This window comes from Pinus tabuliformis, chromosome 7 (assembly GCF_031772625.1).
Source record: "Pinus tabuliformis cultivar Carrire ecotype Pingquan chromosome 7, CPIR1, whole genome shotgun sequence".
Taxonomy (NCBI): Eukaryota; Viridiplantae; Streptophyta; class Pinopsida; order Pinales; family Pinaceae; genus Pinus; species Pinus tabuliformis.
The window spans coordinates 484,947,610-484,975,452 of record NC_142293.1 but is presented as its reverse complement, the minus strand read 5'-3'; the positions used below and the strand labels follow the sequence as shown (position 1 = coordinate 484,975,452).

General features: G+C 38.5%; 1 protein-coding gene across 1 annotated transcript in view; it reads right to left on the bottom strand.

The window, feature by feature from the left end:
- Positions 1 to 4,630: 4,630 nt before the first annotated feature.
- The window catches only part of LOC149248132 (serine carboxypeptidase-like 35), a 30,508-nt gene continuing 7,295 nt past the window's right edge, over positions 4,631 to 27,843 (bottom strand). The window contains exons 4-5 of the mRNA XM_089447789.1: positions 5,466 to 5,544; positions 4,631 to 4,804 (exon numbers count right to left, since the gene is read on the bottom strand). Of these exons, the coding sequence (XP_089303915.1) occupies positions 5,503 to 5,544 (42 nt within the window). The 3' untranslated portion in view covers positions 4,631 to 4,804; positions 5,466 to 5,502. The remainder of the gene's footprint in view (positions 4,805 to 5,465; positions 5,545 to 27,843) is intronic.

Sequence of the window (27,843 nt, the reverse complement as noted above, 5' to 3'; positions counted from 1 at the left end):
ATAATGATCTATTGTTGCAACTCAAGGGTTGTGGAATTGACAAATCCAAGGAGGAGAGTCACCAAATTCTCTCTATTATGTCAAAGCTCGGACCGGAATACTCCATCTTTGTGTCTACATTTCATTCAATAAGGCTTGCAACAGGTAAATCCTACACTATGCCTTCTCTCAAAGAGTTCATGGAGTCCCTTACTTTTGAGCAAGATAAACTCATTGGCATGGGGAAAATCAAACCTCCAAAAGCGCATGCACTTGCTATGCATGATGGCAGCCACAATAAAAATCACAGATCTTATTCAAATCAGAAAAAGCAGCAGCAAAAAGACAAAGGGTACACCAAGCCCTTCAATGACTCCTCCGTCTCGAGAAATGAGAAAGGGAAGAAAGGAAACAGATGCACCAACTGTCAAAGAGGATTCCATCCAGAATCCTCTTGCATGAAGAAACAAATTGACCAAATCGCAAGAATCCTTCAGAAGCACAACCTTGGGGACCACATCCCTCAGGGCGCTAAGAAGAAAACTGAGGATTTGCCACGCGGGAAAGGTAGCAATTTTCATGCTTTAGTTGCAATTAATTCTTCCCCTGATGCATGGATTATAGATTCTAGTGCATCACATCATATGGCTACTACAAAGGAAGTCTATTCCTCTTTGGATGCATGCAAAGGACCTCCCATCCTCATGGGAGATGACTCGCCTATTGAGGTCACCAAAAAAGGTAGAGTGGAACTTTTACACGGAAGCTTTGAAGATGTGCTTCATGTTCCAAAACTTTCGGTAAACCTGCTTTCAGTTTATCAAATCACTCATTCTGGCACCGGAAAGAGAGTGGAATTCACTCCAGATGTAGTAAACATATATGACCTACGTAGCAGCTCCAAAATTGCAACCGGTGAGGTAAATAATGGAGCCAGACTGTATACATTTTCTGAATTTATTGAATCTGAATCCTCCTTATTGCTTACACATGTTGATGATAGTAGTAGGCTTTGGCACGAGAGGTTTGGTCACTTAAATTACAGGTATATGCAACAGCGAAGCAAGCATGAGATGGTGGAAGGCTTGCCAAATATCAGTTTCTCCAATGGAGTTTGTGAAGGGTGTGTCCTTGGCAAACATCCTAGGGAAAATTTTGACACTGGCAAGACTCACAGAGCATCCTCTCCTCTAGATCTGATCCATAGTGATCTCATGGGGCATTTTCCTCATCCTTCCATCAACAAAGGAAGGTATGTGCTTACATTTAATGATGATTTCTCACGGTATACTTGGGTGTATCTTCTCAGGGCCAAATCTGAAGTTTTTGCGCACTTTGAAGATTTCAAAACACTAGTTGAGACACAGTCAAAGAGAAAGATCAAAGCCCTCCGTACAGACAATGGGGGGGAATATGTTAACACATCACTTCAGAACCTTTGCTTTCAGTCCAGCATACAGTTGCAGTACATAGTTCCATACACTCTGCAGCAGAACGGAGTTGCTGAGAGAAAGAACCAATCTCTCAAAGAGATGGCTTCCTGCATGTTGCATGCTAAGTCACTGCCTCATAAGTTATGGGCTGAAGCACATAATTGTACTAACTACATCCAGAACAAATCTCCTCATAGGTCTATCAAGGATCAAACCCCCTTTGAGGCTTGGAGCGACACTAAACCAGAGGTCACCCACTTCTGTGTTTTTGGCTCCCGAGCATGGGCTAGGATCCCCTCTAAAAAGAGGAAAGCTCTTGACCCACAGAGCATTGAATGCATCTTTGTTGGATACCCTGATGGTGTGAAGGGAGACCGACTCCTAATTTCCTCTACAGACAAGCTCATCATTGAGCAAAGTGTCAAATTTGAGGAAAGTCTCTCGCATGCACCTCAATTGCCGCACGCAGACACCTTTTATCTACCTCATGTGCTAGACGATGACTCAGTACACTCAGATGCAGATACAGAGCATGCAGATGTCGCGGTAGAGAATGCAGATGTAGAGACAGAGTCTTCAAATACAAATCCAATGCATACATATGATGGTCCACATCCAAGCCCAGATTGGGCTTCCAGCAGTGAATCATATTCCCCTGTCATAAATCAGAGAACAAGGAGCTTACATGAGATATATGCACAAGACCACCCAGCTGCTATAAATGGTCTTGTGGGGGATACTTCTGATTTGCAATGGACTAGCTCAAAGTTTACTGAGCCTCCTCTTACCCTCACTGCCATTGAACCATCGCCATCCTGGCATTGTCATTTGGTTCATTCTTCTGATCCACAGTCTTATGTTGAGGCTATTGGGCATCCATCTTGGGAGTCCGCCATGGAGGAGGAGTATAACCCCCTCCTCGAGAACCAGACCTTTGATCTGGTCCCCCTTCCTTCAGGAAGGAAACTTGTCTGATGCAAATGGGTCTACAAGACCAAGAGTGTTGTAGATGGACAAATCACCAGACAGAAAGCAAGGCTAGTAGCTAAAGGCTTCCAACAAGTGCATGGCATTGATTATGACGAGACCTTTGCTTCAGTAGCAAAGATGGATTCCATATGCCTTACACTTGCCATTGCGGCTGCCTAGGGATGGGAAGTACATCAAATGGATGTGAAGAATGCCTTTCTTCACAGAGACCTATCAGAGGAGATTTACATGGAGCAGCCACATGGTTTCATTCAGGATTCATCTTTGGTCTGCAGACTGAAGAAATCTCTCTACGGCCTTAAGCAGGCCCTGAGAGTTTGGTATACGAAGATGGATTCTTTTCTCTTATCACAAAACTTCGAAAGATGTAAGTCTGATCCAAATGTTTACATGCTTAGGACACATGATTATCTTCTTATCTTAGTTTTGTATGTGGATGATCTCCTGATCACCAGCAGCTCGGTTTCAGCCATTGCTGCAGTCAAGAGGGCCTTGCATGATAGGTTTTTGATGATGGACATGGGTCCATTACACTTCTTTCTTGGTCTTGAGATCAGCCAGGATGTTATAGGCATCAAAATCTCTCAGGCTAAGTATGCACGTGATCTTCTCGAGAGATTTCACATGACTAACTGCAAGCCAGCACCGACTCCTTTTGTGTCTGGGGTCTGCCTTGAGGATGGAGGTGACACTACATTAGTTGACAGCACTCTCTACCGACAGCTAGTGGGGAGCTTATTGTACCTCACCCAGTTCAGACCAGATCTCTCATATGTAGTAGGGGCAGTTTCCAGATACATGCAGGAGTCACATGAGCTACACTGGAATGCTGCCAAGCGCATCCTCCGATATGTGCAGGGCACCATCACCTTCACGATTCACTATGCAACGGGCATTGCATTTAATCTCCTTGGCTTCACTGATTCTGATTGGGCAGGCGACAGTATTGATCACAAGTCCACCTCCGGATATTCACTCAGTCTAGGGTCTGGCCCTATCTGTTGGTCGAGCAAGAAGCAGGCTGCTATTGCTCTCTCTTCAGCCGAGGCCGAGTACAGAGGAGTAGTCAACATCACCATTCAGGCTCTGTGGCTACAACACTTCCTCACTGAGTTGGGCGTCCAGTTCCACCAACCCATTGTCATCTGGTGTGACAACCAGAGCACTCTCAAATTTTGCAGGGATCCAGTACAGCGGTAGCGGACGAAGCACATAGAGATCCATATGCACTACATCAGAGACTTAGTACATGATCGGGTCATTGATTTGCAGTTCTGTCCTTCAGCAGAACAAACTGCAGACATCTTCACCAAGACATTCACTGAGCAGAAGTTTCGCTCTCTGCGCGATCGTCTTGGAGTGAAGGACACAGTTGCTTAGCAACTGTCTTTTCTTCCTCTTTTCTTTTGATTACATTGTATTTTGAAGGGGGGGGGGGGTTCTTACGAAGTTTTCCCTCTTTCCTCAATTTTAGTACAAGTTGCACTGTGTTTTGGGTGACCTTTGGCCTTCGTTGCTAGGGCCCATTTTCTATTTTTCCCCATAGTGGTGTTTAGGGGGGGTGTTAGAAGTACTACACACCTACATGCGGACTCTTAGTTAGAGCATGGGACTATATGCAAGATTTCTTCTGCATGATTCACTCCCTGATTTGCTCTTTCTTTAAATCCGCAACTGGTTAGTTCTTCTGCATGATTTACTCCCTGATTTGCTCCTCCTTTCACTCTGCAACTGGCTAGTTCTCTCCGGAACTTGTTGTAGGTGTTGAGTCTTCTCATTGATCACCACTATGGTGCATTACCATGGGATCTTCACCCAGTAATGCTATATCATGAGCATTGTAACCTATTTTTTAATGAATTATTCTTTTTTTCTTTCGATTTTCTTTTAGTGTTTTTGCTCTGCAAAGCTATGTGTTCAACCTTTACTAGCTAGATTCATCTATGCAAGTTTTCTAACACATTTACACCTCTTGAGAATTTAAATGCACAGAGTGATAGTTATCACGGCTTATTAGTGGGTTAAAATATTCTCAAATTTCTGTGACTATCCCTCTCTAAAGTCGAGACCTAAAACAGTATTAGGTTTAGTCCTCGAACCTTCCACTAACACTTCGTTATCTTGAGCAGACAACCTGAGTCATATCTAGAAATTAATTAATGAAACGGTTGATTGCAGAAAAGCAATGGACAGTAAGTCGGTCCAAGTGGAATGAAACGCAAAAGCACTTGTCACTTGTAATCTTATGTGAATTCAAATAACAAATATTGTGAGTACACTTATACATGAGTGGAGATTTGAAACTGAATTTTTTTTGGAAGTGTTTACCATGAAGCCTTTGAGATTAATGACGGTGTCCTTGTTTGTGCCGTTGTTGCCATCAAATATCACCTCTACAAGCTCTGGGAAAAAATAATACAGCCAACCACAATGTCAGAAAATCACTTTGATTAGGTAACATCCGACCTCATAGTGTAATTTGATATAATCAATTATGTTCATATACATGGAACTCTTTGAAATGAATTAAATTGGAAGATGTATATTATAATAATGCAGTATAGGAAGATGTTTTAGAATAATTTAAAATATAAATATATATAAACTCTCAAGTCAAATTACCTTAACGAAAAAGAAGTTTATTCAACGCTTTTAGACATAAGCTTAACACGACTCCAAGACACTTCAATTCGGAGAATGTATTTGAATAGGAGAATCCAACTCCAACAGGTGAGTCCAAGAATAACATGCTTGCCTCTTAAGAAAACAGTCCATAGAATACCATATGTGTTAAGATTTTATGCTTCTCTGCACCATCTTTGTTCTTCCAGGTTTTATTTTATAAATCAAAACACCATATGCAAAGCTTAATAAGGTGAGGTTTATAGGCATATAACAGTTTCTTTTCTACAATTCATTGTTAAGTTTTTAAAGGCATGATGGTTATTTATATTAAAATATTATTTTCATGATGCTTAAATTAGTGAGACATCTGAGATTCCGGCATTGTTTAAGGGCAATCCTTCCTTCTGTGAAAAACAAAGGGCGAAAAGATCCATTTACCTCATTCATTAAAGTCACTTAAGAGATTGGAGAAGCATCAGAAGTGCAGCGAGAAAGTAAAAGCTGCAACAGCGAAACCCTGAAAAAATGAATAGGAACTCTAAGAAAATTTTCGTCAGTTTTGGCAACAATTGATGAACAAATAGAATAATCCAAGTAAAAGCATCAAGAAACTCTGTTCCGACAAACTATGACCATTAACACCCTAATTATAAGTTTTTTTTACCATTAATTATTATCTTACGACTTAAATATATTCAATCGACTATCATCAATCCTCTAACATTCTATACATGGTGCAGAGCAGTACACACAGAGCGTTGTTCTCAAAAGGCCTTACAGCTTAATAATTTAAATGTCAATTATATATGACATATATTATATAAAAAAATTTAAAAGTTAAAAAATTTCAATATCAACTATATATGATATATATTATATAAAAAAAATAAAAAAATAAAATTTTTATGATTAAAATATTTAAAATAATTTTAATATTCTAAGTATTAATATTTTCCTATGTATATTTTTGTTGATTAGTTTTGTTTAAAATCTATTATACAATCCAATTTCTCATGATAATTTTCTAGATCAAATCTATTTATATATTAGAAAATGTAATATATAATTTAAATTTAAAGTATATAATAATATATAAACCAGAAATCTAACCAGCGTTTAAGGCAATCAAATTTCTGGGTGTAAATCTATACAGCTAATTAGCAATTATACTAGCAACCCCATAATTCAAACTAATTATATATGTTTTTCTCTACAGGTTTTCTCTACAGTTCAAGAGGCATTTAAGTGGTGGAGCGCCCAACGCCCTGAATGGCGATCCTTATTTATCACCACGTGTTGGTGCCTTTGGAAGTGGAGGAATGCCTGCATTTTTCAGGACTCCAAGGCTCCTATCAGCTCCACGTTGGTGCACATTTCAGCTATGCTCGAGCCCGCTTGTCAATGATGGTTCTTCTTCTATTGTTTTGTTTCTATCCCCTCTCAGCTTTCTTTCTCTGTACTATGCTGATCCTTTTCTACAGCTCCTCCTTTTCTTTTTTGGAAGACAACCTGTTTGTTTTGATATTTTGGGTCTACTCATAAGAATTTGTTCTGATCTCTATCGACAATGTCCCAGATTCTAGCTTGAGCCAGGCTTCAGCTATACTTTTCCTGCATTTTCAGTTCTGGATGCTGACATGTAATGGTTCTATTGTAAATGCTCATTATATTTTCTTAATATAATACTATGATGATTTTCTCTCTGAAAAAAAAATCAAAAGTAACCACATTTATCCTGAGTGCCACAAGTTATTAGGATTCGGATTCGGACTTTGGACTTGGACAAGTGAAACATTAACCACAATAATCCGGAGCGCAACAGCTTATTCGGACTTGGACAGCACTGTGAGCTCTTAAGAAACAGCCAGCTTGATGATGGTGCATCTCTTGAAGTCTGCCCTCCGAAACAGCCCTTTGAATTCCTTCCCCTGTTCTGTCCTTCCCACCCGGCTGTATAGACGATCATCTCAATGTTAAATAACAAACCCTATCTGGTCGACATATTTTCAGCTTCTTCCTCTTCCAACAATTGCTTCCACAATTAAGACTTTCCTGTTCCTTGTTAGCTTCTTTTCAGCAATTTTGTCCCCAATCATGCATAAGTAAATTTGTTACATGTCTTCGAAATAGTCCAATTTTTTTTTTTTTTATATGGAAATGGAAAACAATAGATGATTTCATTATCTTCATCATGACTCATCGGCTGATGGTCTCTGCCAGATCATATTAACCTCCATCTGCTCCACTCCCGGGACTCTCATAATTTTCTGTAAATCATCAGTGGATGATAAAGCAATGGGTTATGGTGGCAGAGAGTATCATCTCATAAAGCTGGAGCTAATGAGGGTGCTGCAGATTTAAGTGATGAGTTGATCTGTTGCACGGGGCCATGAACCAAAACATGATCAATAGAGTCCGTAGAGGCTGCCATGTATGAACACCATGAACTCCAGGTTTACAGGATGATAATCTCTGCTGCCAAGCCCATGGCTTTAAAAGTACACTTCATCCCATTCCATACCATTCCTCATGGCCCCGGGCAACACATCAACTCTCTTTATGAGATGGTACTCTCTGCCGCCATGTCACAATGAAGATAAGGATGTCTTGATTAGTGGAGTTCATGTGACCAGAAATGGAATGGATGAATAGTTCATAGAGGCTGTCATGTGATCAGAAATGGAATGGGATGAGTGGTTGTGATTTGTTGGTTATCTTTATTTTGATTGTATATTTCGCAATATTCTTAAAATTGGATCGTTGACTTAACTTCGGTTGAGATATTCGCTATTTTGTCCCTATCCATTTGGTGTCCCAGAATCTCCAATCTAGAGATAAGCACAAGGGAAATAACACTGCTTAACTGGTGGTTAATTTTTGTTTTCCATGTTTTGAGTTTCGCCCAGATGAGACATCATCATCGATGCACCGTAATTTGTAAAAAAACAGTTCTATATCAGTCTCATCCTTCAACAGTTCTATAGCAGCTGCTCTAGGGCATCTTTATCTCGAATCCCGATTCCTGGAATATTCTGCAATTGGAGAGAGATGGGTGCGGTTTTGACGGGCCCATGTCCATCGGATTGCCTGGCGAGAGATGGGCGCGGTCAAATTTTTGACCCGCCCATGTCCATCCGATTGCCTGCCGAATATTTGGGAAATTCGCAATCAAGATAAGAATACCCAAAAACTACCGCTACTGTAGTGTTCAAGGATGAGATTAAGATAGAATTGTTTTTTCCCAAATTATGGTACATGGATGATGATTGACAACGCCTATGTCAGTTAGATAGCCAAAATATTCAGGGAATGGGCAATCCAGATAAGTCCATGGATTACTTTCCATGCCAATCCATGAATCAACAATAAGCGACTGGGATATCTAAGTATTGACATTTTTTTATGTATATTTTTGTTGATTAATTTTATTTAAAATCCAACTTACAATCTAATTTTCTAGATCAAATCTATTTATATATTAGAAAATGCAATATATACTTTAAATTTAAATTATATAATTATATGTTTGCATGGGAGAGCTTAAGTGGCACCAAAAGTTTTAGGTTCAAATCTAGGGCTACCCGTCCCTGTAGAAGGGTGTGTAACGACATGAAAATCAGAAAATCTTACTGAGCTTACAAAAAGTAATAATTATATAATTATATATAATCCAGAAATCTAACTAGTGTTTAAGGCAACCACTTAAACAACCAAATCTCTGGGTGTACATCTATACTGCTAATTTGCAATTATACTAGCAACCCCATAATTCAAACTAAATTTATATAAATTAAAATTAACCACATTTATGCTAGCAACCCCATAATTCAAACTAATTATATATACATCAAAATTAACCACATTTATCCTGAGCGCCACAGGTTATTAGGATTCGGACGGTACTATGAGCGCTTCTAGTAACATTAACCACAATAATCTGGAGCGCAACAGCTTCTTCGGACTTGGACAGCACTGTGAGCTCTTGAGAAAAAGGCAGCTTCATGACGGTGTAGCTCTTGAAGCCTGCCCTCCGAAACAGCCCTTTCAATTCCTTCCCCTGTTCTCTCCTTCCCACCCGGCTGTATAGACCATCATCTCAATGTTAAATAAGAAACCCTATCTCCTCGACATATTTTCAGCTTCTTCCTCCTCCAACAATTGCTTCCACAATTAAGACTCTCCCGTTCCTTGAATTTATTAAGCTGCAAACAAGTTTCTGCATTCATATCGCATTTATACTACTTTATAATATAAGTTTGGAACCAGCAATTATGGTTCATTTTCATGAAAATGATCAGAAATATGAAATGAACAACTGATTCACCAATGTTTGAAATAAAAAAATAAAGATATGAAAATAAAAACCAACAATAGCCCTTGAAATTATAAATCTTATTATTAATTAAGAATTAAGGTCTCTGCCATAGTTACCTTCATCATGACTCCATCGGCTGAAGGACTCTGCCAGATCATATTAACCTCCATCTGCTCCACTCCCGAGACTCTCGTAACTTTCTTTAAATCATAATCCACTTGCTGTGGATGATAAAGCAATGAGTTATGGTGGAATTACCTTCAACATGACTCCATCGGCTGAAGGTCTCTGCCAGATCATATTAACCTCCATCTGCTCCACGCCTGAGACTCTCATAACTTTCTATAAATCATCATCCACTTGCTGTGGATGATAAGGAAATGAGTTATGGTGGCAGAGAGTATCATTTCATAAAGCTGGAGTTCATGGATTCCATAAATGGCAGCCTCTATGCACTCTATTGGCTCAATGCGCCGTGCAACAGATCAACTCATCGCTTAAATCTGCAGCACCCCATGAGCTCCAGCTTTATGAAATGATACTCTCTGCCACCATAACTCATTTCTTTATCATCCACTTTAAATCTGCAGCACCCCATGAGCTCCAGCTTTATGAAATGATACTCTCTGCCACCATAACTCATTTCTTTATCATCCACTTTAAATCTGCAGCACCCCATGAGCTCCAGCTTTATGAAATGATACTCTCTGCCATGATAACTCATTTCTTTATCATCCAGCTTAAAAGCCCATGGCTTTAAAAGTACACTTCATCCCATTCCATATCCATTCCTTTTTCTCATCCCATTGCTCAGGGCACCCGGCAACACATCAACTCATCATGGGAATCGGCAGGAGCTCCAGCTTTATGAGATGATACTCTCCGCCGCCATGTCCACAATGAAATAAGGAGGCCTTGATTAGTGGAGTTCATGTGACCAGAAATGGAATAGATGAATGGCTCATAGAGGCTGTCATCTGATCAGAAATGGAATGGGATGAGTGGTTGTGATTTGTTGATTATCTCTATCTTGATTGTAAATTTCGCAATATTCTTAAAATTGGACCGATGACATGACTTCGGTTGAGTTATTTGCTATTTTGTCCCTATCCATTTGGTTGGATGTCCCAGAATATCCAATCTAGAGATAAGGACAAAGAAATAACACTGCTTAACTGGTGGTTAATTTTTGTTTTCCATGTTTTGGGTTTCGCCAAAATTAGCCATCATCATCGATGAACCGTAATTTGGAAAAATACAGTTCTATGTCAATCTCATCCTTCAACACTACGGTAGCAGCTGCTTTCCATGTCAATCCATGAATGAACCATAAGCACCTGAGATATTGAAGCGAATTTGAAGTACGGGAGTTCAAAGAAAAATTACTAGTCGAAGGAGGATATTAAAATATTAAAAATGAAAAATATTCATTTTTAATAGTTAGATAAATTTAATTATAATTAACTTGTTTTAATGTTTATAAAAGTAGCAATTGTACCACATGTTGTAAAGGAAATGCCACTTGGGAAAGAGTAGAATTAAATTGTTACTCGTCGTGCAAACATCACGAAGAAAAAACATGCAAAAGACTAAGCACTTTGTTTCTTTGTTGTATAAGTCAGATACAAAACAAAAAGTCAAAATACAAAAGATGAGTAAATCTAAACTAGAATGCATATGGGCAAACAATATTATAATTTGCACCACGTCATCCTACAGTTGGAATATGAGTGTTTTGCAAGATTTAGTTTTCAATCTTTAAATTGAGAGCAAAGGAAACATTAGCAAACTCAATTTGTCATAACCCATCTTATAACATATGATAGCGTTTAATAGTAAAAACCAAAATCAATTATCCTAAATTGATTTGTTAGTAAGATAACAAAAAAAATACCCTAGTAGATGTTGCGTTCAATGGTGCCATCACTTGAACAACAATTGCCATTAGAGAAATCTCAAATAGACCCAAAGCTTTGAAATATATTCATCATTTATTAATTAAAAGAACGACATATAACTGAATAGAAACAAAATAAGTTACTTTAAAAATAATATTTCTTTTTTCTTTTCTTTTTCAACAGGGTCAGTTATGATATATTCATTTGAAAAAAAAAGAAAAAGAGGCTAACACCTTGGTACAATGTTAAGCAGTTTACCAGGGAACCAAAGAAAAACTCCTAGATTTGTGTTTTCCTCCATTTCCGTGAAAATGAAAAACACTTGTTTTACCTACCACATTTAACTTGTAGATTCTAACATATTGTTGTAGTAGAAGAGTACATTTACTTTTCATTGTTCACTATAATGAGAAACAAAACACTAGAGAGAAAAAAAGTCACGGGGTCTGGGGCGGAGTTGGGTTTGTCTACTCCTCCTACTCTTGATGGATGGATTTTTCCTCTTTCTCTGGATGTACGTCACTTTGACCGTTAGAGCTTAAATTCTCAACAAATTTACTTTTGACCATGTCTCACAGAGAATGCAGGGCTTGTTCGATATGGGACCAACATTGGACAATCTTGTCAAGAGAATTTATGAGCGTGGTGCATTAATGATATAAGAACCCTAACTCTGAGGAGCAATGCTCCTTCCACTGATTATGAAGAGTTTTGACCTGTTTGAGTTCTTCTTTTGAGGGAGCTACAATGGGGACAACCATGAATCGAAGCCATTGGGCCAAAGGAGGAGAGGGCAGAGGGGTGAACTGATATTTCTGGAGATTCTGATGGTTCTAAGTGCAATGGAGTTGTAGAGTGAGACAAGAAGCACCACAGGGTAGAGAGAACAAATAAGAAGATAAGGAAAGAGACTTAGAGGAAGGTTGCATGCTAGAGGAAAGAATGGGCCTCAGAGGGGAGAAATGAGGAGAATTTATGGAAGGGAGAGAGTAGGACACCGTCATGAGAACTATAAGAAAAGTCAAGTGAACAATTGTTATTTGAGTAAATTTTGAAGGAGAATAGCTCGAGAAGATACTCCTATTCACTTGGAAATTAGAGCTTTGACTGATAAGGATATGTTGAGGGTTTCTAAAGGGTTTTTCGCCAAAGTGGAAAGGGCAATTTTTGGAAATTATTATGACTGGAGTCCTTTCTTGCATGTCATCAAGTAAGAAATTAGGTAATATACTTGATAAAAATCTCCTCGTTGATCCTGGCCTCTCCTCAGGGTCTGCAACATGCATTTTTTTCCAATTCGTCCACCCTGCCATTATTTTCTCTGAAGACATGATAATAGGAGACCTCTCCCAAAATCCTCATTTGATGTTGAATTTGAGAGGCTATTTTCCCAAGGTCAGCATTTTTTGGAATCCTATCTTTTACCATCAAATGAATGAGGATAATTGAATCTCCAATCACTATCATATTTTTGAAATTGCACTCACAAAGGATCTGAACACCGAGACGGAAGCCACATGCCCAATCCCTGTTGTTAGGTTCAATACCTAACCCCAATCGAATGACATTGATTTTGATCCAAGATGATCGATAATGAAACCTCCAGTGCTAGCTCGACCGAGATTTGATTTAGAGGCACCATCAAAGAAGAGGCAAGTCCACCTGAGAGATTTTAGCCAATCCTTGAAAGTCTGATCTTTCAAACGCACCTTCCAATTAACTGAACTGAGAAGATTTCTCATGGGTAGACAGACAATGTGGGGTGATCTATCCAAGACGAAGTTGAACCAATGTCTCTCTTCATTTTGTAATAGATTGATATATATTTTATTTTTATCTTTGGAGAAAATGGTTTCTATGGAGAGACTCCAAGTTTTGGCCATGACTTTCCTTGTCTCGGGTTTTTTGTTTTGAAATATATATTTGTTCCTTGCTAACCAATGCTTCCAACATAAAAAAGTCGGGAGGATAGTCTAGAAGCATTTAAGCATGATTTTGCTTTTGAAAGAATAAGGATAACTGGGTTTCCAATTGACAAAGAATTCATATATGCTAAGAGTGGAATTTAATTGGACTTGGAGAGGACTTACCAAGGCTTGCTAACAATTATTTGAGAATTTGCATGAAATGAAAAGATGATGAATGGTTTCCTCAACTTTAAATAAAAAAGGGAAGATTGAAGGACCATGGATGCCTTATTTTCTGAGATTGTCAGTTGTGAGAATATTCCCCTTGAGCATTATCCATATGAAGACTTTGATTTTGGGGAGACTTTCATATTTCCAAACAATTTTCCAAAGGGGCAATATGGGCTATTATTCAATACCATCTTGGAATTTTCCATGTCCAGATTTCACGAAATAATCTCTTCTAGTTGGCTTCCATTTGAAATTGTATTGTTTCCTAAAACGATAAGAGTCGTTCCCTTAAGATGGTGGAGGAGGAGGTTCCTTTGATGGGGGAGCTTAGGGGGGACTGTAGGAAGATTCCATTTGTCCCATATATTGTCATGTTGATTCCAGGATGATATTTGATTTAATTTTAAAATGCCTTTATTTTGAAGCCATAACTTGAGATATTGAATGTCCTGTAAGGAAGAGAGAGAAGGCTTACCCATAATGCTATATGTCTAGATGTTTATTTCTTGTCCTCCCCTAGGGATTCTAGAAGAATTGGCTTGTATAAAGGGAAGATCTTTTTTGCATAGCTTCCAAATTTGCGAACATGGTCTATTAGGAATCTAGGAGGTGAAAAACTAATGTCGTGAGGTGTTAATATATTTATGCTCTAAAACTTGCTTCCACCATGAAGCTTCTGCAGTTATTAGCCTCCATATGAGTTTTCCTCCCAAAGTAGAGTTCATCAAAATTGGATGCATGATGGATATTCCTCCTTTTTCATAAGGAAGTGTTACATGATACCAGCTTACTAAACATAATCTTTTTGTCTCTGTTTTACCTCCCTGCCAAAGGAACTTCCTTATGATTAACTCAATTTTCTTTTGGATCCCAGTTGGAGCTTCCACAATTGTGTATTAGTATAAGGGGAGGGCAGACAATTGACTTAATCAAATTTATCCTTCCAACCAAATTAATCCATTGCATTCCCTAGTGCTACATTTTGGTCTTGATTTTGTCTATATATTTTGTCCACACCTCAGCCTTCATAAGACAATTTGAAATTGGCATTCCTAAATACTTGAAATGCAACTAATTTGATTTGAAAGGAATGCCAAAGATTTGAGAAATGCACTGAAGGGTTCTAAAAATGAACATAAACAAATCATAAGAACATGTTAGTACATACCAAGTCATAAGATATGAGTTTGAATTGAGAAAATCAAAACACAGGCTTACGCAACTCCTCGTATAGGAAAAAAAATTGGTAGAGGAAGAGGTAAGTCATTTTTATGCATGAATTACATGAACTCTAAGTGACAAATGGATTAGGTTGTTAAAAAATTCACTCAAAACAAAAACTACATTACATAGTAAGGAAAAAAGGACAAGTACAGGAAAAGCACTGGTGGAGGAAGAGGTACATCACTTTTCTATATGAATTACATGAACTCTAGGTGACAAATGGATGAGGTTGTTTAAAAATTCACTAAAATCAAATATCACATTCCATACTAAGGAACATAAAGGAAAACATCAGTGAAACTTTTGTTTCTTTAATCTTTAGAATCCCCACACAAGCAAGAGAGGGACATTATCCCAAGAAACCTCTAAACAACGCCATTGTGAGTTTGTCTTTCTTCTTCTTTTTAACTTTACTTTTGTCTAAAGGTGTCTTGTAACATCTGTTCTCATACATGAGGACGGTGCCCACCACCATTGAGGAGAGAACTTTCATATCATTACTTCTCACTTTTCCATACGATTTCAAGGGGCATGCATTCATCCCCGGCCAACATATCCAACCAGTCCTCCTAAGAAAACTAATTTGGTGAGGAAGAGGCTCGAAGCCTCTGAGCAAGAGCCTTTGTGCCAAGACTTAATCATATGGGAAAAGATGGCATCATATCTCCTACTCTATTTCCCTCCCATTATTACCCTCTCATTTATCTATTTCTTCTACCCTTCAATGATGTTGCCTCATTATCTTCCATCCTCACACACTCTTTGTCACTCAATTAATCACTATTTATCTCCATATTTTGATTTTGGTGTTAGACGAGTATAATAATGTCTACCATCAGATTGAAAACCAATATGTTCAGTTACAATTGGGTACAATGATAGGCCATCATTACACAGAGCCTCTCATAATCAGGGGCCTCTTCCTCACCAGACTAGTTGAATACGTGTGGGCACTCCCTCCTCCACAACCACTACATCATTTTATTACTTTTCCCAGGGGAGTTGATCGTGTGACATCTTGCGGCCGAGATTACAAATGAAAAATGATGCGGATAATGTTTTGATTTTCCAGATTAGCACCAGGTTTCAACTATGTTTGTCTTCACTTTTTGTTTCCACCGTGGTAGAACGAGTATTATTTTTCAACATTATATTTTTTTGTTAAATTGGAATGCTACCTGCCTTCAATTTTTTATTTGTATGTAATGAATAGAATAATCTTATTTTCCTTACACGTTTCAGCATGAAATTGTGTTTTGTTAACTCAATACAGTGACAGTAGTTAAAGATGAAACAATCAATGTTTTTAAGTACTTGTTTACATAGAACAAATTTCCCTTTAAATATTTCTTCTAACGACAGGGCTTATTTTCATTTTCCATTAGCTTAAGGTGACTGTATTTAAAGAGGATATACATGAACAATTATTATATCATTGATACGCACCTTATAGTTGAAAAGTTCAACAGAGCTTACCCGTTTGTATGCTAGAATCAAGGCCCACGTCCATAGGTGGAAATTAAGATGAGCTTGTAACCAAATTTAGCTCATTTGATTAACTTTTCTTGAAAGATTAAAGTTAAACCAAGTTTTTACTAAAATATATGTTCTTTCATTTTAGTGCCCTCGGAAAGGAGCTCATTGGGTACTTTAAGAGCCGATGCTACCGGAGCATATGTCGAAGCCACTAGCTCGAGTGTTCGCTTCTTGATAGCAGAGAATGAGTGAATGGCGAAGGATTTACAGATGACCAAGAAGGGAGGAGAAAAGGTTATAGAATTCGCCATATCAGAGTTGAAGAAGGTGATACTGGATGAAGTATTGTCCCTTGATACAGTATTGCGAATGTTGTATTCCAGATTTGGTATCGTGCATAAGGAAGTTGTCCATCTCAACCCTGCATACTGTTGTTGATCTAGATTTAAATAGGAACGCAACAGATTACATATATGACCATAAATACAGAGATGTAACAGAAATAATACTTCATTTCATTGATGTAAAACATTGAAATATGCTTGCAAACAGAAATTGAAATAAACTAGCTCGGGCAATGGTAGCTTATCTCTGAGAAGAGATGTGGTAGCTACATGCCTCTGAACTGTCTTACAATGGGGTTCGAAGGCCTATTTATTGTTGAGAAACAATGGAAAACCCTAAACATCCAAAAATCTTACCCTAGGAGATGAAGCACCAAACTATGGGCCTTGTTTTGGGTAAATAGGTACATCAACTTCCTGGGGCGTAACTTTGGCACACGATCTTCGTTTGATGCACACAATACCTCGTTACAAATATCTATCCAAGGACTACAACTTTTGAGCGAGAAACATCGGTCCATGGACCCATGTTGCTCCCATCATTCCCAAGAAACGTCGTTTACGGCCTCAAAATGGCTCCAGAAGTTTAGGACCCAAAAAATGCCAAAAATAGTAAATTGTGCTGCAAATAAGGAAACTAAAAAACTGAAAGAAACAATGGTGGAGGTCCAAGTGGAATAGGTGGGTGGCCATCAATATCCACCTGGATCAGTTGTCGACCGCATGCAAACATGGACAATGAGATACAAGGGAGCCTCGTTACACTTTCCGAAGTTGATAAAGCCCAAGGCGATTGAGTTGAAGGCATGCATCCGAAGTCAGATCCAGAACTATGAGGAACTCCCGCAGCTCATCACTAGTTTACAGGCTTCACATGCATGGGTCTTCTAAAGCATGGATGTTGTTGTGAAAGTGCATGTGATCACATCTATTGGGACACTCACCAAGGAAAAGACAAAGAATCAAGTCCGACTGGAGCTCGACACGTACTTTGACGAGTTGATGTGCATAGCCACTAGTGTAGACTTGGCGATCAGCACGGACACTGTGCATCAGTATGTCGTTGGTCCAGAAAAACTCAAGACAATGACGCACATGTTATGAGACAAGTTGGAAAGAAGATCCAAACTAGTGTTCCTGGATGCAACGGAGGTAAGAGTTCATTTCCAGAAAGATGTAACCACGGAGTACACAGACACCATCGCGGACTACCAAGCTTGGCATTAGTTCACCACCATCGACCATCGTGAGGATGTTGAAGAGTTTGTTAGGTCCCTATACTACTACCATAACCCCTTATTGTTATTAGTACAATCCCCTTATTATATTGTTGTGCCCATGTAGTCCCCATATTCTTATTATTGTGCCCCATAGAAGCCCACTCATGTTATTATTGTGCCCTTACATTATTATTGTTATGACGGCTCTGATTATATTATGACCCCCTAGACTCCTATAGAAAGGAGGCCTTGCCATTTTTATCATCGAAGAATTGTTCATTTGTGTAATGTAAAGGAGGTTCCCCACTCGAAGAGGCTGAATTCTAAGGTGTTTATCTTTCCTTCCTATCTTTTTGTGAGTTGGTTTCATAACATTTGGTATCAGATCTTTGGATTCTAGGGTTTCGCTACTCCAAACAGGTCAGCGTGGAAGTTTCGCTATAACTTTTTCGCTACGAAGTTTCAGAAGCTAAAACAAAAACACATTTCAGCAGAAATTATTTGGAACCTCAGCTCCAAATTTCAGATCTTGTCTCGCTATATTTTCGGAGATATGATCTAAGGAAACTAGGGTTTTTGCAAGCTCCAAAATTCAATCTGAAATAAGCCATCATGGAATTTTCGCTATAATTTGTTTTCTACGAAGGTTCAGATGCTGAAATTAAAACCCATTTGAGACGCAATCATGGTGCATCTTGGCGCCAAATTTCAGATCTTGTTTCTCTATTTGTGGAGATATAGTTCAATACATTTAGGGTTTTTGTAGGCTCTCAAATTACATCCAAAACAGGTGACCTGGGGAAAATCATCATAACTCTCGCTCGAAGCATCTGATTCAAAGTTCTTAAAAAGTGACAGAAAGAAGACAGACTGTATTTTTTTGGGTATCAGCTTCAGAACCTAAGGTCGAAACAGTGACACGTGGCATGTCATACAAATTCTCTCTACTAAACTAGTCTATAATTAGGTCATTGCGGGAGAGTGGACATAACTCTATCTCTTGGAATACAATTACTATCAAACTTGTGGGGTTAGAAAGAGTACTCAGATGGTTACTACAGAATGAAATTTCATAACTTGGAGATCTGAAGTTACAAAGTTACAATCGTTTCAAGATCAAACTCCTAAAATCAAGAAATGGCGATATGAGGAAGTTTGATGGCAAGGATCTGGTAAATTGGATACTACAGATGGAGCAATATTTTGATATACATGAGGTGCAACTGTTACAAAAGGTACTTATTGCATCTTCATATTTAGAACCAGATCAAATTTTATGGTATAAATGGCTTTGTTCTCGTAAACCACTTGTTACGTGGTCAATTTTCACAGAGGAAATGATAGCACATTATGAGGATACAAAGAGAAACACCTTCTTGAGCCAATTGATAAATCTCAAACAAAAGTGTTCAATGTCAGAGCACATTGAGGACTTTCAGAAATTGAATATAAGGGAAAATAATACTCCAGAGAAGCAGAGGATTGATGTCTCCATAGGGACTTTAAAGGATAACATTCAACGTGAGGTTCGTCATTGGGAACCTGATTCATTGGTCTAGAGGGCATTCAAGTTGGCAAGGAAAGTGGAAAGCAAAATTATGGAAACAAGGAAGTCTACCCTTCACAACTATAAAGATGGAATTGTTGTTTCTCCTAGCCTTTCACAACCTACAAGGTTGACACCACAACAATTGGAAGAAAAAAGAGAAAAAGGGCCTTGTTACAATTGTGATAACAAATACACTAAAGGTCATAAGTGTGCTGAGAATAAATTGTTTTACATAGATTATGAATAGGAGGAAGAAAGGGATCAAGAAACATCAAAAGAAGAGGATATACACCACGAACCAACCCCAGAGAAACAAAAAATGATTCCAACCATATCTTGTAAAGCATTGGTAAGAATTACCACTCCTCAAACTCTCAAGATAGAAGGACATATTAAGAAGAAAAAGGTTCAAGAAGTGAAATATCACATCGAGAAAGAAGAAATGAATCCGACCATATCTTGTAATGTATTGGCCGGAATTACCACTCCTCAAACTATCAATATAGAAGGACATATCAAGAAGAAAAATGTTTAAGAAGTGAAAGATCACATCGAGTGTCAAGAAATGAATTTGACCATATCTTGTAATGCATTAGAAGAAATTACCACTCCTCAAACTCTCAAGATAGAAGGACATATCAAGAAGAAAAAGATTCAAGCAGTGAAAAATCACATCGAGCATCAACAACAAGTTCTCCAACTTTTAAAGGATAACACCAGTTTGGTGCAGAATCGAATGAAACAACAGGTAGATCAACATCACAGTGAAAGAATTTTTGATGTAGGTGATTGGGTATTTTTATGACTACATCTCAAGGAAACTATTTATGAGAAGGAAATGTTGGCAATACTACATGCACTTAAGAAATGGTGACCTTACCTAATGGGAAGACACTTCAAGGTAAGAATGGATCATGATAGTCTTAAATACTTTTTATAACAAATATTATCTTTAGATAACAACAAAAGTGGGTCACAAATATGTTGGGTTATGACTTTGAAATTATCTACAAAAAAGGGAAAGCAAAATGTTGTTGCAAATGCACTCTCAAGAAAGGATGAGGATGTGGAAGCATTGTTTTGTGCTATTTCTATTATCCAACTAGATTGGATAAACAAAGAAAAGGACGAATGGAAGAAGGACAAAGAAGTGTGGCCACTCATTCAAAAGTTGCAGAAGATCCTAGTTCAAACAATATTGCAAGAACTTGACAAGGAAGGAAAAATCATGTTCGAATTTGGAGCAGTTATAGAAACAAGAAGCCGACGGCTACGAAATCAATCTATTTTAGAGTATCTGATCAAGTGGAAGAACTTACCCACTGAATATTCCACATGGGAGGATAATAATTTTATACAGAAGCATCAAGAACTACTATAGCATTGAAGACAACACTTTTTCAAGGAGACGGGCATGTTAGGTCCTTATACTACTAGTGTAACCCCTTATTGTTATTAGAAAAACCCCCTTATTATATTTTTGTTTCCATGTAGTCTCCATATTGTTATTATTGTGCCCCATAGAAGCCCACTATTCTTATTATAGTGCCCTTACATTACTATTGTTATGTCGGCTCTGATTATATTATGACCCCTTAGACTCCTATATATAGAAAGGAGGTCTTACCATTTGTATCATCGAAGAATTGTTCATTTGTGTAATGTAAAGGAGGTTGCCCCCTCGAAGAGGCTGAATTCTAAGGTGTTTATCTTTCTTTCCTATCTTTTTGTTAGTTGGTTTCATAACAGAGTTGGTCTTCCCAGAGTTGCCTGAGTCTTAGTGATGCCTTGCATGGCTTTCTCAAGCCTATTTTATCTCACAGGGCTACATGTGCAAATTGTATGTAACATCTTGTAAAGTGGAAGTCCAAGTGTTGATATTTGAATGTAACCGTCATAGAGTAGTTGAAGAGTCATGAGGGTAGGTGAAGAGTCGCAAAGGGGAATGTCAAGTGTCACCCCACCCTTTGTTATTTATAGTATCTCATAACTCATTGTAGAGGCTTTTGGGTAGCCAAGCTTCTAATAGGAGTATCTTAGAGAAATTTTGGAGAGTATTGTAATGAGCCTTGACTTCTCCACACTGCAGAGTTAGTCCATCTCTTTGGAGGAGCAGGCAGAAGTGACTGTAACGTTCTGTTATTTGGACTAGTGGTTAGTCATGGTTGTATTGTATGGTTGGAACTTTCACTTCTTAATGTAACAAAGCCAACACGTTTCATGCATATGTTGTTATTGTATTTCGTTTAACTTGGTTACTCTAATCATATTTGTATCTCTTTGCTTACACATGTATGTATAGACACTTTATGTATATGTATGTATGAATCTTACTCAGATGTGATGTTGGTTTAACCATCAATTTCGATTGTTGGTTCACCTGTCTTCTAGTTTGTGATGCATCTTTTCTCGTGTGTTCCCGTCCAAGCTGCGTGTTTACACAAGTTTCCAAGGGGCGCACTCATTCCACTTTCCGCGTGTTAGAACCATTCATGCACCTTCTTTGGCTTGCTCCGCATGTCACACTCTTGCTATCAACAAGGACATCCTACTTACCTTTGCATGCAACCGCGTCAAGGTGATACTGTACAACCCGCTGCTAGGACTCCTACACCAAACAGTTTGAGGTCTAGTTGGGACTTCTTACCAGGGAGATCTTGTGACATGTTGGCGGGTCCAACACCGTCAAGAGGACCATTACAAAACTATGTAGTATATGTGGGTAGAGGAAATTCTATTGTAAATAAGATTGGTTCATGAGTAATCAATAACAAATATAGTTGTTTAGGAATTGATTTGAAAAACACATATAATCATATTGGTTCATGAGTAAGCAATAACAAAATATAGTGTTTTGGGCATTGATATGAAAAACACATATTTGAAAAAGTGATATCATGAATAAGCTCATCTATTATCTTGTCACTCACCTTAATGGGAATCAACTCCTTTGAAAACTTTAACAAATTAAACTTAAAAGTAAAAATGACCTTAAATTGAAACCTAAAATGAAAACACCTCTATAGTCATGGCATACAAAATCTAAAATCGTTCAAATGATTTCAAGAATGTTTATAAGTTCATTGAAAGAACCCATAACTTTACCAACACATTATATGATGATAGATTGCCAAGTGAATTCATAACAATGGTAAAGATGTGCGTTTTTTATATTATAAATTAAAATAAAATAAAAACGTTCAATTATAATATATATGCCATATGTATGAGTGTAAGGTGCACCATGTCACAAAACATATCAATTTCTTCTAAGTCATAATAATGCTAGATTAACATGTACAAAGTAACTTATACAAAGATTTAATATCACCTAACTTACCTAACAATAAATTTGTTGCCCACTGCCAATTTCTTTTACTGGGAGCTAAATATTCGCCACGACATCCTGAATTTCTTTTACTCATAGCTAACTATTTTTATCTTCTTTTACTCGAAACAAATATTCCCCACTACATAAATCCTTAGTTTCTTTTTACTCATAACTAACTATCTTTATCCTCGTAGATTATAACATATGTTTTATTTTTAAATGATGAATTTAGATGCTATGTTATTTTGATGATGCTTAATCAAGTAAGAAAACAAAACTGTAACATCTCAAAAATATGTTATCTATGTTTTATTTGATAGAATGATTTCAATTTCTATGATTATGAAACCATGACTGTTACTTTAAATAAATGCACTCAGAAATCTTCCATGAGAATCGCATCTCGAGCCCTCCATCATTTGTTTCAGTTAGACGTTTACTTCCAATGAAAGCATATTTATCGGCCTCTGGGTTGACTAGGAAGGCTCGGAGCAGACATGGATAACAATGAGATGTCAAATACGTTTATTTCTATCATCTAACTCAAAAACAAATATAACGGTTATGAGAAACGTGCAATTCTATTCTATTCAAGCGTGGTATTAGAGAAACGTGCAAGTCCAGCACATACAGTATTCTATTTAAGCCTGTTATTATAATGCTAAAGCTAACACTTTGCTCCCAAGGGATACAAAGCAAATTGAAACATCTTCGCTTTTAATTATATCATTCATTGCAAAGATAAAGTATATTAAAATGAATTATTCAAAGTTTGTATCCATGTTTGACAGGTCACATCTTTGGCCAAACGATATCAATAAAATTATTTTTTCATTCCGTTCAAAGTCACTACATCGAATTGTATGAATTGAAAACAATTGATACTGCATATACCATATTCTATACGCTCAATAGAATTAAAAACAATTGATTTTCATTGAAGATGCTTATCTCATACCTAGAAAGTTCTCAAAAAGAAACATTACAACTTAAATATTAAAACCTAATATTTGAAGAGGTTTTTTGTTAGACCAAAACTCTTAAGTTTTAGTAAACGTTCCAAACCAGTAACTAGGATCTTAAGGGTGAAAATTACGGATTCCATAGAGTTGAGGTGATTCTTCCAACACCCCCTCAAATGTAACTCAGGGGAATCAAACCTCGGTCTACGCTCTGATACCATGAAGAGGTTTTCCGTTACACCAAAACCCGCAAGTGTTGGTAAACGTTCCAATCCAGTAACTCGGATCCCCAGGGTGGAAATTACGAATTCCATAGAGGCGCGGTGATTTTTCCAACACCCCCTTCAAACGCAACTTGGGGGAATCGACCCTCGGTCCATGCACTGATACCATGAAGAGGTTTTCCGTTACACCAAAACCCGCAGGTGTTGGTAAACTTTCCAAACCAGTAAGTAGGATCCCCACGGTGGAAATTACGAATTCCAAAGAGGTGCAGTGATTCTTCCAACACCCCCCTCAAACGCAACTCGGGGGAATTGACACTCGGTCCAGGCTCTGATACCATGAAGAGGTTTTCCGTTACACCAAAACCTGCAGGTGTTGGTAAACGTTCCAAACTAGTAACTAGTATCCCCAGGGTAGAAATTACGGATTCCATAGAGGTGCGTGTTGTTGGGAAAAGTATCCAATACGGAATGACCCTATCCCACTCTAAGGAGTGATAGTACCTCAGCAACAAACAAGACAAAACTATCTAAGTGTTCTTCTTTATGAAATGTAAAGAGAGGAGAAGGAGTTAACTAACCGATGTCTTCCGCTAGTTTGTTGATCCAATCTCACTCCTTGCTGCTTGCCCCCAGCTCCTTGCTCTTTCACTGGCCCAGTTACACCAAGTTCCTGCAAAATGGCAAGAGAGGGAAACTACAAGAAGCATACATTCATAACTAGTTTAAGGATTAGAATAAACTAAATATGCAAATACAACAAAACATCATTGAGATACATGCATATAGAAGAAACTCAAATGGCTTTATTGATGAAGAAGTAAAGTTCAGGAAGTGATACAACCATAAGAGGCCCAATCCAGCATCACCTTCCCAGCAGAAAGGAATCTCCTCTTCACCTCCTTCAAAGCAAATCACCCAATAGCTCTAACCTCAAACCAACAACAATTCTTTGCATTCACAAAATTCCAGCCTCCTGGATCTCATGGAGGAGAGATCCATATATAGATATTTGGAGAGAGGATGAGTCAGCTTGAGATTTGACTAGTGTCCTCTCCCACTTTCAGTTCTTGATTCCACTTGGAGGTTCTTGCTTCCACTTGGAGATTTGGAACCTCTTACTCATCCCCAGTCGAATTCCCTGAGGCAAGTGTCATTTTGGAAGCTTCCTAAGCATTGACACCTTGAGGAATGAGTCTGCCACTTGTCCAATCTCGCTCAGTGCAGGTAGCCAGTGTTGCAGTTGACATTCAGTGCAGGTAGCCAGTGTACCCTTTGATATTCAGCGCAGATGGTCAGTGGAGCTGTTGACATGATCCTGAATTGACTTGTTTTTGAGTAGTTTCAGGTGGAGAACTTCTGTGAATTGCTGTGGTTAGTTAGCCTTGTTCCTCTAGGGGTAGGAACAACATGTTTAGGGACTTTGGATCCCTTAGATTATGGACATTTCATGCTCAATGCTGTAAGGCACAAAAATGTCTATAACAGTTGCCCCCTAAAGTATGAGGTCGTTTATCGGGTGAAATGCTTTACCAGGAGGATCCGAAGTTCATCCAATTGCTGGAAGGAGACCTGTAATAAGATACAATACAATACATTATGATTCATACTGCTTTCATGATCTAGCTGAGGCGGGCATTCCCATGCTCAGCTTTATAAATTCATTTTCGTACATAGAACAGACGATCGTCTGATGGTAGACTGATAATTTTGATGGAATTATCATCCTTTGAGTAGGATGATCATCTGCTGCAATGATGTACATGTCAAAATGTCTTTATTTTTCCTGAATATATATCGCAGCCCGGATGGATGAAACTAGATCCGGGGTCTTCAAACTCGTTCGATCTTCACTCTAAGTACAAGTCGATCCATGTGAGAATTGTTCTGAAGTCGAACATGGAAAGACATCGCTTGATTACCGGTCAATGATGTAAACTGTTAACAAGCACGAGAGGAATCACCAATAATGACAATGACCCTCAAGGTACTGCAGTACAATCTACGTGGTGTGAATAAAGGACTTGGCGTCGAACACCACGCAAAATCTTCTGGTCGAAGGTCATTGATGTATACCCGTCGCCGGAAGTGAGAAACTTGCCATTGAGGCATGCAAGCTTCAAAGTACTGAAGGGGGTGTTCCTAGATCAACTTCGTGGATAATGAGCTGATGTCGACAAGAAGCGATCCGTCAAAGGAGGGCCTTAATGAATCCCACATCAGTGACACGGAACGGAGCTAATGATTTTGATGGAGGTGAAAACGATCTGTGACATATGATTCAGGGTGGCGGTCATGAAAGGATGAAGGATAATGTATGGCAGTGGATGGGACACGGTTGACTCTTTCTGAACGACTTCTCTTGAACATATGGCGACACTGATGCGATGGATCGGTAGCATTACCCCAATTATGGATGGTATGGCGAGACCATGGTGATGTGACCGGTGAATGAAACAACCCAACCCGATTGTGGTGTGGAGGAAAAGTGTCATGTTCAAGAGCGACTTGCTACCATCGAAGCTTTCTTTGAGTTTCTCCCAATTTTTCCCCAGTCATTGCTGACCAGTACCTCTTTATTTTTGTCAAGCTTGAGGAGGATAACATATTCTTGTTCTATAACCTGCCCTTCGGGCAAGCCCATCGCTATGTTTTAACGAGCCTAGCGATAGGGAAACTCGTTCTCGTCTAAAGACAAGTTTGTCGCTATTTAATGATTTTAACGAGTCTAACGACAAGGATAACTCGGTCCTTTTCATTTTTAGAGAGTCTGAAAAGGTGCATAAAGTTAACTCCAAAGTTCCTTTTTCGTCATCTAATCCCTTAAGTCCGAAAAAGTATAAAACAATACAAAAGGGATGAGTTTTCGGTAGTTTTAACGAGCCGAACAAAACAAGCGCTCGATCTTTTTGTGTAATAATCCCTCAGGTCCAAAAAGATTAAAATTTAGAGGAGGGATAGCACTTCCGGTCGCTTTAACAAGCTGGAAGGCCAAAACTCGGCAATCTTTTCATATTTTACGAGTCAGTTGAAAAGAGCTTAAAGAAGACTTGTCTTTTGAGGAACGAGTGATGAACAGGGTTAGCAGCTGATTCCAGGTATAGGTTGGAATTTTCCAATCACGGCAGTGTCACAAGGATGGCTAGGTGAAATCACTCTTCGCAGCTGTTCCTCAAAATGGGTAAACAATCAAATGGAGGTGAATGATCGGCCAAATGAAAAGTGGAGGTGACGGTGCAAACACGACCAAGGCTTTAATGGCTGATAACTTTTACATTCACAGTGGTTATTTACCGGGAATTTGGTTCATTTTTTCTGGATGAGCTTGAACTCTAGGGGAAAGCTTGCTCACAATCGCTTTTCTATTTTTTAACGAGCATAAATTCCGCGTTAAAACTGCTCAATCTTATGTTTATTTTTTAACGAGCATGAACTATGTGCTAAAACTGCTCGGATCTTGCATTTATTTTTTAACGAGCATGAACTGTGTGCTAAAACTGCTCGGTGATAAGTTTTCATGCCCCCAGCATAATAACGCAAATCGAGGTGCATGCCCCCCAAGCTTCATTGCATTCAACTCGGTGGTTGGAATGAAGGTTCACCTTTGAGATTTGAAAAGGGGGTTTGTTTCATTTTTTAATGAGGTTGACACAGTAAAAGAACTATCCTCATGATTCCTTGTTTCATTTTTTAACGAGGTTGACATAAGATAAGAACCGTCCTCGGAGCCCACTGTATTTACAGTATTTCTATTAGGGCGATGATCCATGCTGAAAAAATGTTTAGGAATCTTCCGAATCCATTAGATATAGAAGATTTCATATTGTAGGTTTCCACTGTGGCCACTTCCGCCAGATTACTTGCAGGCGGTAGGGCAAAAGTACCCATTAACGCAGGGTCTTTTAGGAGACCTACTCCAATATTTTGAAGCGAATGATTGCTTCCATGGATCATTGGAATGCTTCCCGTAACTTGTGAACTGTCGGGGAAGAAAGTTTGTTGGTCGACGACTGTAATTCCTCCTTGAAAGGGAAATGCAATCTTCCTGAAGTAGGTCGACACAACTGCGGCCATGGCATATATCCAAGGCCTTCCCAGTAGGATGTTGTAATCGAGGTTTCCGTCGATTACTTCA